The sequence below is a fragment of the Atta colombica genome, unplaced genomic scaffold (genome assembly GCF_001594045.1).
Source record: "Atta colombica isolate Treedump-2 unplaced genomic scaffold, Acol1.0 scaffold150, whole genome shotgun sequence".
NCBI lineage: Eukaryota > Metazoa > Arthropoda > Insecta > Hymenoptera > Formicidae > Atta > Atta colombica.
Window position 1 is genome coordinate 2,340,259 of NW_017259240.1, and position 12,620 is coordinate 2,352,878.

Sequence of the window (12,620 nt, forward strand, 5' to 3'; positions counted from 1 at the left end):
TCTCTCTCTCTCTCTCTCTGCTCTCTCGCGATGGGTTTATTCGCAGTCTCTCATTCGTATCTTTATTTATGAAATCGCAGGAAGCGGCGAGGCGACCGGGGGGAAGGTACAGAATAGACGGAGATTGAGAGCCTCCCTGTGGAATTAATTAAGACGTCTAAGATGCGAGCTTCTCTCGTTCGCGCGATTTCGCAAGAAGGATATATAGTCTCTCGCGATACCTGCCTCAAGGTAACTTAAAGGCAGCAATCTGCCAGTGAGAAGAGCAACATTGAGAGTAAACAGCTGGTACAAACAGTTACACCAAAAATTTTCCATTACGTTTTTTAATATCGTCTAAAAAAAGTCAAAAGACTAGAGACAGTTTTTAAAGATAATCTCAATACAGAAAGATGAGAGTCTCTTTTATTATAAAATAATCTCGTCGAATGAAATATTGTTGGAAATATGTGTCACCATCAATGTCAATCTATTTAACAAAATTTAATTTTTCTTTGTCTCAAAAAAATATGGAATACATTAGTAGATAATATTTTAGTGGATCTAGTAAGTCGCACACGTGTTGTCAACAAAAATCGAAAACAACTTAAAACTGGATGACATTGACGATAATGTTGTTTAAATATTGATGTTTACGATTTTAAGATGATAAAGATCAAAAGAATGTCGGTGATTAGTGTCATCGGATGAATACATATGAAAAAAATAGTCGACACATTGTCAGAGACACTCTTGAATATATTATGTCGGATAGAAATCTTGAAATGGAAATATATATTAGTTACTCAAATTCTGTCACCCACATTTGTTTTCTACATTTTTCTTATCTACAACGTCGATAACAATATTTCTTGATTTGGGCGAAACTTTACATTTATAAAATGATATTGTGATCTATATTACTGTGATATTAATCTAATATTAACAATATTATTATTAATATTATATATTAAATATATTGATATAAATATACTGATATATTATTATTATTATTATTATTATTATTATTATTATTATATTAATATATTATTTGATTATCCTGTTGATTATTACTTTAAATAAGAATTAAAGTTAAATAAAGTTATGTCTCTTCTGGAACCGTTATGACACAAATGTTATGTTAAGCAGCATAATGCTTGTTAATGTTAAAACATCATTTTTTTCAAATGTCAAAAAAACCGCCTTTGACTCGATAATAAGATGTCAATGCTAATCATCAACATAAAGAATGCCTTCATCGTTAGAAGTTTAGACGTTTCTCCGCTGTATTAATCTTTTCGTGTCGAGTTTGCCTGGCAGGCAATCGATAATCGCGAGCAAAACAAAGTTCATAAGAGAAAGAGAGAGAGAGAAGGAAAAATGAAGATCAGAGTATCGATTATCACGATCGACGATCTTTCGATCGACGATCTTTCGATCGACGATCAATTGATGATATGATTTGCGATCGTATCTGTTCTTCTCGCTAATCGTCATCTGAACGATTTATCACGCTCTATCAGCCAGCCAAACGACAACAGAAATGTCCTCGAGATGCTATTCGATAAGACAGCTATTCGTATCGCGTTTGATTATAATCTGTAGATTTTTATTATAGATCATACTGCGACTTTTTCACGAACAAGTACAATTCGAGAGGGACATGTGTTTTCACCTCTTAATTGACCAATTGCATTAAGAGCGAGACAAAGATGACTCAAGTTTCAATATCAAGGTAAGATGCTTATTATAAGATAATTGTAAGATAATTTACTAAGCATTTGAATAGAAGCGATTTAATTAAAGAAAGAAATGTAATACTTGAAGCGAAAAAAAATTAAGAAATTAACAGAACTCGACAATAACAATATTCAAAGCTATAATAAGAAAAAACTACGCTATTTAGTAAATAATTATATTAAAAAAAGATAATTAAAAAAGGAATAATTCAAAAATTTCATAATATAAAATTATCAGCGATTTAATATAAAAGTAATTATTATAATAATAAAAATTTTGTGGCTTCAAAAATAAGTAAAATATTACAAGTAAAATGCTAATATTAAACTCCACGGTTGCTAATGTCAAATAGGAACTAAATGAAAACTTCCACATTGAAAAGAACTCAAATTCAGAGTCAAAAGTTTACAGTATTAACTTCGTTGATAAATACACTCTAATTGTTTGTAAATTATGTCTTATTATTATAATTTAATTTATTGTTTAATAAATGCAAATGTTAATATAGAGCTGAACTGTTTAGCTTTAAACTAAGTAATTCAACTGCAGAAATAGATAAATTATATTCGTTGTTTTTTTAACTTACATATTTTGTATTAAAATAATACATTTTGAAGCGTTTGAAAATAACAATGTTATTTAACTGAAGAAATTGATTTGATTCTTATTTAACAATATATCAAAAAACATTAGTGATATAAAATGATTGCTATTTTAATACAAAATTTTTTAGTCTGCATTTATTTATTTTTACAACATGAAAAGTTCATTAATGTAGAACATCGTTAGATAGTTTAAATTACGAATCAGTCTCAAAGGAAAAATAGCTCAGAAAATCAAATTCATTTATCGTTCGGACTTACGTGCGTCAACCACAAACGACATCCTGTATGAGCTAAACCTCATCTGAGAATTCCTCCCGACATATATCCTACGATTCGAAAATTTCCTCGTCCCCGGCATCGTCGACTCATCGAGGAAGGATCACAAGCGAAATTCGAAGAACAAAGCGTGCGGTGCTCGGCAAAAAATCCGAAGAGAGAGAGAGAGAGAGAGAGAGAGGACAGAAGAGGAGACGAACGATCCGGAGGGACGGAAGAGAGAGAGAGGAAGTGACGTCACGCGAAAGTAACGAGCCTCGGTTAGCCGCGATAAGGCGTCCTAATCGCGCGATCTTAATGAACTCCTCCCATTAGCGCTCTGCGAGGCCGCGACTCGTACTCATCGGAATTCTTTCTTTACTGCTTCTCTCCTAGAGGGACAAAGAGATAAAAAGGAAAAGAATTACGAAAAAAGAAGGCGGAAGAGAGAAGAAGGAGAAATGCAGGACAAAATTTTGAAAATATAATAATAATAATTATGTTCCATACACACATATCTTCCGTATAATTTCTTTCGCGCTTTAGAGAACAGAACTGTTTCATTACGTGATGTGCGACTTGTGTATGTGTGTGTAATGTTTTTCCATTTATTTAACAAAATCAATATTTTCAGAGCCGTAACATCGAGATTTTTCTAGTATTTTCGAGAATATAAAAAAAGTATAGTATATGTTGTATATAATTTAGCCCCACAACATGATTATTATATAATTTCTGCAGTACTTTCATTATTATTTCTTAATAATTATTATTTCTTATTGATATAATAATTGAGTTTGTTATGTCGACACACATATGTACGTAATTTGTATGAATAAATAAATTATACATAATATGAATTATAATAAATTATATATATATAATTTATATTGTATCATAAATATAGCAGTCATAAATTTTATATATAAAATATGTAAAATGTATGTAATTTTAGGATATTATAATTAAAACAAAGGAAAATAATTCTTTTTTTACAAGACAATTATGTTACAATAATTAGCGCTATTCATTTGTATATAATAATCACGTCTAATTATATCAAGATTTCAGAGAAATTACAATAACTTTCGTCCGGGATGAATCAGAGAATTTCAAGAAACGAGCTACTTACTCAGCAAAGAGAGAGCAGGAGTTTCGGCTCGCAGCTGATTCGCCTTTATACGTTGACGCCACAACAATATGCTCATGATGCATATGGCAGGGAATGAATTGTCAAATTGGGAAAACACTTAGTGTTCCCACACTTGTCGCGTTTCTCAACATAATCCACTTCTCGTTAGAGCACAAATGGCGAGTTTTTTTTACGTCAGATTCAATCAGAAACACGAATGCAAACACGAATTCACCCATTAAAGTGTTTCATACAATGTTTTGAACACTCACATATATAATTCATATCGTATGTTTTAAGTTTAAGTCGCTTTTTTTAAATGTTTAATAACTGTCAGTTTTTATTACAAAACTTTTTCATAATTTTAATAACAGGTTACGATCGTAACTTTCGAAAAATACACATAAGTCAAAAATCAACTGTTTGATTTTATGTATTATTCAGATCTGGAGTAAAATAATCCACATTGAAATAATTATAATATAAAATTAGTCTTTATTTCCTAAAATTTTAATATAATTTTGGCCCAATTATAATTTTATAGCAAAATCATTTGTTAATATTTAATAGTAGAATTTCGATAAAAATTTTATCTACAATTATAAAATTCTTGCTAAAAAAAAAGAATTGTGCCCATAAAATCGAATTTATCATTCATTCAATTTTCAAATAATCTCACTGCAAATATGCCGGTCAGAAATTCCGTCTCTCAGAATTTAAAACCATATAGTGTCAAATTTAACCTTCGTTTTAGTATAAAATAACTATATTGAGTAGTGGCGACTTAAATTAGGTTAAATTTGACACTTCAGATTAAACAGTGCGGTGGTATGGTCGCGCATTCGCGACACGAATCTCAGGTCGATACATCGTTGAACGTTGACGTGGGTCGCGACGTAAACATGCAATCAGTTCGAGAAGACCTTCAATGAAAGCCCTCCTCCTCCGTGCATTTACCGTTCTATTAAAATATTGTATATATTCTACGTATCGCGGGTCATGGGCGAGCTCGAGCGAGGATAGCTGTAGATTATCCATACCCTCCCTTCCATCCCTCCTTCCTCTTCTCGCTCTTTGTACACAAGGGAGCAGAGATCTTATCGCGCGCACGTTGGCCGATAAGCCGTGCCGGCGTACCCTTATCAATCGTCATCTTATCGATCGCACACACGCACGTCTACGGGACGTGGAACTGCATCGATTCTACGCGACTGCTATTAAGAAATGTATCTCGAAGCGTGCGTCTACAGATTGAAAAATCATATACGTTGAAAGGAAAAAAAAAATCTCTTTAAGTGCAAACAGAAATTGAAAATTATAGAAACGTATATAGGATGTGATCTTTTTCAAAAAAATAATGAATATAAATGAAAGGATATAAATGAATGGATAAAAATCAACGAAAGTAATTTGAGATTGATGAGATTTGAAAAATTAATTATTTCTTCAGAGATTAGAAATTTATACAAAATTTTGAAAAAAATTAATTTGATAAAAATATTTTATAAATAATGAGGGGGGGGGGAAGTATTGATAAATCTGACAGTTTCTTTGTGTTAATCAAAATGGTAGATTAAATATATGTATTGAAAAATTAATAAACAATGTTCTGTTATGAAGTCACAGATGATTTTTACTGGAGTTCTTTAATGTGTTACTCTTCATTTAAAAACGAAAGTATAACATTTAATTTTGGTTTGTTTATTGAAGATTAACACACTGAAAATGACTTTAGTTAAAGTTGAAATGTCGTCTATAACTTTGTAACAGAACATCGTTTATAAATTTTTCAATATACATTTAATTTACAATTTTAATTAGCACGAAGAACCTGCTACACTTATCAGTCTTTATTTATTTTACGAGTCTGGAAATATAATTTTAATTTATAAATATAAAAATACAGAACATATTGCTTCCTTACTTTAAAAGTGATATAACTCGAAAAACGTGATTTTCGAGTTATTACTATGAATTAGGTAAACATTGATTTATTAATTGTCATATATCGTTAAAAGTAGACTAATTTAACTTTAAAAAATCGTCAAATCAAAAATTGAAAATTTTTAAGAATAAAATAAAAATGACATTTGATCGTGTTAAGTATATGTTCTTTCTGCCAATATTATTTCGTTAACCAATAATTTTCTGTGAAATAGAAAAATAGTTTCGCTCCTCTGGGAAACTTAAACTTTTGGAATTGTGTCTTTGAAGTACGGGATACAAAGGTATAATAGAAACGTAAAAAATATAACAGAGTGAGAAAATAAGATACAAAAAAAATATAGTGATGTACAAATCCAAACACGATAGAAATATAATTATTAAAAACGACCGACTCTGCATCGAGATGAAATTGGAAATAACGAAAGTAAGAAACTTTCCGATTAATGTATCTCTTTTTTCATGCGGAACAGCGAATAGTTTTGTTGTCTCGGCTTAGCCGTGCATGCGTTTTTGACGGGGAGCGTCCTGAATTAATTATAACTTGCCTCTGCCTATAAGTGCAAAAGAACCCCCCTATGCGCAAGTTTTAATTGACGCGTGCGGCTCGAACGGCTTCGCTCTTAATTATGCGATTTTACGTACACACGCGCGAATTGTTAATATCTTATCTCGTTTCAGAATTCCCTCCTCTATCTCCCGAGTCCCTCACTTCGCAATGTAATTCGAGTGTGTTCGGATACACTTTAAAAAAGATATTTTACATGTATATCATATAGAACAATGTAAAAATTGTTATAATACAAAATAAAATGTAAGTCCTTAATAATGTAACACCATCGATCTATTTTATATTATTTATTTATTAATGTAATATTATCGTTATGTACGTTAATATCTTATTAAATATCTTCGAGCAAAAGTAAAGATATTTACTTTATTTAATATATTAAATAATGTTCGTATATTATATAAAAACATTTGATATATAAAATAAAAATATTTAGATATTCAGTAATATCTTTTTTTACATAGAAAAAGATAGTTAATTAGTTACCAACAGATTAATATCTTAAATTAAATTATTAGAAATAATATTTAATGTATATATTAAAAATCTTTAGATTTTAAATATTTTATAATATTATACTATTATTTTCAATTGTAAATTTAATCGTTTCGTAAAATCAACAAAATCATCACGCTTAAAAATGCCTTATATAGGTATTTTCTTATGTAGGTTCTATTTTTTAAACTATAAATCTGATAAAAATATTTTTTTCTCCAATCATCACCTTTATTGGTCCAAGATTATCTTCGCCCATCCATAGCGCAATCAAATAAAATTTTACCGCTTTCAATTCTTAGATATCATTTCGTGTATCATATTGAATCGTTGCTGTTGAAATGTGACTATAAATAATGAATACATATAAAACAAAAATTGTATATAAAAAACATTGACACAGTCTTCACGTAGTCTTTTCGATCTTCAGGCAACTTTGGCTTCCACACTGCACACTTTTATCTTTTTTTAACTTTTCTGTTTCCTTTTTCACGTCGCGATTTCCTGATTTTTACGCCGGTTTTCTCAAAACGCTTATAGACCACGACGAGATGCTAGCTCTTGCGGTGCAAGTACTATCACTGGTTTCCCAGCGACCCAGGGACCCATGGCTACCTGTTATCACTCTCCTCCTCCTCCTCTACGCTCTTTCTCTCTCCCTTTCTCTCTTAGTCTCTTCACCTTTCTCGCCGTCCTCCCCTTCTACCGTCGATTTTCTCGCTCAGTGTCACTGCCGATCCTTCTTTCCGTCCTTTGCATTCTGTTACCGCACGATAAGTACCAAGTAAACATTCGACAGTCGTTCCAGTCTCTCTCTCTCTCTCTCTCTCTCTCTCTCTCTCTCTCACACACACACACACCTTCGTCCTATCTTCTCTTCGCTTCACTTCGTCTTCTTCATTGTTGACCCACCGGGTACACACCGGAAGACGGCAATTCCGGAGACCGTTGGGTTCTCTCTTGTGAAAGAGAAACCCGGTGAATCACCAATTATTCTCGAGAATAATCGCTGACATCAATATCAAGTTATTTCTCGACTCACACGAATCGCACGCTTTATTTGAGAGGTCAAAGGCGAAATAATAAGAATTTTATCAGTTTATATATATATATATACATATATACATGTATATATAAATATATAAATATATATATATATATATTTCTTCTAATATCCTAATACAAATTATTTTTTCCTTTCAAAATAAAAATTGATTAGGCTTTAATTAAAATCTTTATAGATGTAATAAAAATAATTATATATACACACACACACACACACACACACACACACACACACACACACACACACACACACACACACACACACACACACACACACACACACACACACCTTTTTGAATAAAATAATTATTTCCTTTATTATTGTAATTAATTCTTTTGATGTCACTTCGAGTTAGCAAAAATATCTAAAATAATGATTGGAAAATAAATCAATTCTAGTTAATGTTTACAATTCAATCGACACTCCGCATTTAAATTAATGATATTTCAACACGTTATTTAAACGCTATTACCACTATTAAATCATTAAACAATTATTCTTACATGTAAAAATACTAATCACATTGTATTAAATTAACACTAGAATATGTTAAAAATTCAACACAAAATTTTAACAGGGATTAGTTTTGATACAATTACAAAATGTTTTTCACTGTGTATATATAAAATCATAACTATCTCCCCCATCAATTAGAGACTTTTCTTTTTTTCGTGAATGTACGTTCTGAAAGATTGATTCAGCTAAATTCGACTGTTCCTCGGACCTTGGCGAGATCATGATATCACATTAGTTTTCCGATGGTGGAAGCGGCACCCCTGTCACGCCGCACTCTGCCCCCCTCCTCTATGCCAGGCTCGAACTTCGCTGATAACGCGCGGCGATAACGAATAACGATACCGCCGGGCCGCTCGCGATACTCTCGTAGCAATGCGCGCGCGCACTTCGGCTCTCCGTGAGTAACGGAGCGATAACGATAAGACTCGGGCGTGAGACACGTAGGGAACCGTTTATATCTAATAAGCGTGTTCTTTGTCTCTGCACGTCGATGTGGTATCGCGCACCGCGTTCTTTTTCCTTCTTTCTTCTCCGCTTATCCTGTCTCTCTCTTTCCTGCCTCCGTTCATGTCGACAAGATACCGTTTCCGAGCTTAACTCAGGCATCTGCGATCTCGGAACTTGGAGAACCGTCTCGAGACACGTTAACGTCTTTTTACAAAAGCTATCGATACGCGTTCGAGAGAGATATAAAAAGTGTATACACGTAGAATTCGTAAAGGACTTCAGCGATAATGATATATATTTATCTCGCGCTTGTCCTATTTCAATTTTTTTCCTCGTCAGAAGTTCTTATGTTCAGGGTTACCACAGAAAATGAATTTAAAAAAATTCCTTGATTTTTCCAGGTTTTTCCAGATAAAAATGGGAACGTTCCATGATTAATATAAAATACGTAAAAATTTTAATATAATAAAATATGCAAAAAATTTTAACATTTAATATCAATGATTGTAAGAAAGCTTATATTATTAAAAATGCAAAAGAAGCTTAGTAGCTTCTTAAAGCTAGTAATGAAATTTTGGAGGCAAATCCAAGCCAACAAAAAATTAATTAATATTGGAAAAAAGAATGCAGTTACGATGAAAAAAAGAGCAATCAAATAAAATTAGTGAATAAAAATTAGTGAATGTAAATTTTAATTATTTTTTTTAAATCGTTTAAAGTGCACGAGTTTTGAACGTATTTGTTCGATATAATATTTAAAGAATTATAAAAATTATTTGAAACAAGAGCAGTTTAAGGAACTTGTGAGGAAAGTTCAAAATTCCAGTCTCTTTTATATTTTTTCTATCTTTTTTCAGTTTTCTAGATCAGTGGCAACCCTGTAAGTTATAAAATATAAAAGTGTAAAGTGGGGCTTTCGAAAAAAGTAAAAAATAAAATAAGTTGTAAATAAGAGTTGATGAGAATTTTTTATGTAATTATCTTTCAGCAAAACTGTTTTTTTTTTTCGTGTAGGAAGTTAAGAATTGTAAAAGGACTGATGACAATACAACGCGATAAGAGGTTCGCAAATTAATAATAAGTAATCAATAAAACATATTTGAATTAACATTACTTTATAATTCATTCATACATTAATTAATTCAAACATTATTAATTCAATATTTTATTGATTTATCTATATAATATATTGAGAAAATTGAGTCCTCCTCTGAAAAATGAGTTAGTTTTCATGTACAATGTATAATAAAGCTTATAATATGGTGACCAAAAGATCTCATAAACATAAGGCTCAATAATAAATAATTTTTGAATAGTGTATCAAAGATGTAAAACTTAATGGGCTCTATGAGCATTTTTAATACAATATATCTCAAAAATTATCCACTATTAAGAAAAGTATTACGTTTGTGACATTTATATTGTTCACATTATAAGCACATTTAATGTGAAAATTAATTTATTTTATCGAAATCCAATTTTCCATGCAATTATAATGCGGGGATCTTCAGAAAAGTTTTTAAAGGATTAAATACTTAGTAAAAAAAGTGAAATTTTCAGGAAAAATAAATTTCTCGTTTTTGTTGTATAAATAAAAATGTTCATTATATAAATATAATAATTTTTTCCCGTATACTATATAAGTATAAGAGCAAGTTTTTAGACTCTCAATATTTTCTCTAACTCTTAATATTTTAATAGTTCATTTAAAACGAAATAAAAATCCTCTGGATTTGTTTACTAGATCAAATCTGAAAATAACTTTGCTGGATCAAAATAATTATGTAGAACGGCTAACTCGTAATGCGTCATCTACAATATTCTGAATAAGCTTAATGTAAGAAATAAGCGTAAGAAATTGACTGATCACAATCGATTATTCTTCTCACATTTAACTGTGATTGATCAATTTCTTACTCTTACTTCTTACGCCAAACTTACTTCGCTTGTTATAGACGACGCATAAGGGGAACGCACGTAGAAGTCAAATTGACCCAGATGCATGAACAAACGAATATTTTTCCGCGCATTCCATTTTTATTTATAATATTAAGGTCCATTACACACAAAATTACATAAGCATAAGATCACTGAAACAATAAGCATCCAATATAAAGATGCTATGTTGATTTACATAAGATGCTCATTGGCGAGTCATTGGTTTAGGGACTTTATGGTTATACAGCTTATGTAATTATGTGTATGATGACCCTAACGCTTTCAGTATCTTCCCTCCACTGTTTCCTCCTTGTTTGTTTGAATGTAGCGAGCATCATCGATAACGCTTCAAAATTTTAGCTACAAGTAGTAGTTTGCTTATTCTTTGGGTCACTTTGATCCTCACGAGAGTATGTACGTAAATTTCTGTGGTTTCATTAATATTGTTTGATATTTTACTTGTGTTGTATGAGTTACTTTTACGTATAATGTAGTTAAGATTTTTAAATAAAATCTATAGTTAAGAGGATGCTAAAATACCGATTATTTTCTAACATTGTAATTTTTTTGTTGATTACACAGAATTATAAATTTTTTTCTACAAAGTATAGACAATAACGTAGTCCGAACTGTATAATTTCATATAAAAGAAAAAAAATTAGAAAATTATACTTTTGTTATCAACTTCTGGCACTGGCATCGAATCGTAAATATTATATTTATCTTATATAAAAATGTTGTATTTGTATAAAACAAGTTATTTCAATTTTTCTTTTTTAATTTTTGAAGTACAAGTACATATGTTTGGTTTGAAATAATATCTTAATAATTTTTAGTTATTTTTGATATAAATTTTATTTTTGATATAAATAACAATATACCTGCTCATATTTTTTTAATAATAAAAATGTTTTTTTGATACTTTTATTTATTTTTGACAGTTATTTACTTTTATTTAAAAAATTAATGTGCAAAGAGATAAACAATGTATGAAAATAAAGTGACAATATTACATTACTTTTAGAATGTTGGCTTAAATAGTATATTATTATTCGAGTAATACTCATATGTTTCATGCATTTCATTTTAAGTTTAAATTCAATAACAATTAAAATTTATTCAATTGTTTTTACTGTCTATATTTACTGCACAACTTGTAAATTATAAATTTACTGACCAGTTTACCTACATAAAGAAATATTTTTAACAATAAGAGTTTTAATTTTTACCGTTTAAAAATTATTATTTTATATTTATAATATAGATTAGAGTTTATAATTATTTTTAAATAAAAATAAAAAATTTAATTTACACATAAAAAAATAAATTACTTAAAATGTAGATCAAATTGATCTCCACGAGCATTTACGTGAAAAAAATCGCCTATTTGGATTAATGACACTATTGCAAAAAATTTTAAGCAACTTTTTAACAACCATTTTGAATGTCCTACATAATTATTTTGATGATCCAAACAAAATTTCAGTTCTATATCCAACAAAATTTTTACATATACTTCAGCAAAATCGTTCTTTCCATTATTAATTTTCAACAATTGTGCGTAATGCGATCTGAATCCTGATACTCAATGCGGTAAAATGATTGTGTAAAATGATTCTATGCAGCAGAGTTTCTTTGGATGCTGATTAATTGTACCGTGCGTATTTTATCGCATTTACCACCTCGCGCTCGTTATTTTAAGTCCACCTATTATTTCATAACGCATTATTGTTTATGTTCCTCCCGGCGGAAAATACGCGAGGTGCAACGGCCGATGCCGACACAACGGAACGCAACGTAACGCAATGCACAACGCAACGTGCTCGACTTTATTCGCACTGGATACGAGAGAGAGAGAGAGAGAGCTCAGTTCGTTCGATAAAAGCAGCAACGGTGCGCACGAATCGAGGTACGGTGACGGAAACGAGTGCT

General features: G+C 30.6%; 1 protein-coding gene across 2 annotated transcripts in view; it reads right to left on the reverse strand.

Moving 5' to 3' along the window:
* The window catches only part of LOC108685295 (zinc finger protein ush), a 250,757-nt gene that overhangs the window by 80,116 nt on the left and 158,021 nt on the right, over nucleotides 1-12,620 (reverse strand). The window contains exon 1 of one of the 2 annotated variants that reach the window (XM_018190012.1): nucleotides 3,712-3,787. The exons of the other annotated variant lie outside the window; for it this stretch is intronic. Within the exon in view, the coding sequence (XP_018045501.1) occupies nucleotides 3,712-3,787 (76 nt within the window). Of the gene's footprint in view, nucleotides 1-3,711; nucleotides 3,788-12,620 lie in introns of those variants that run through there. 2 annotated transcript variants of the gene reach the window in all.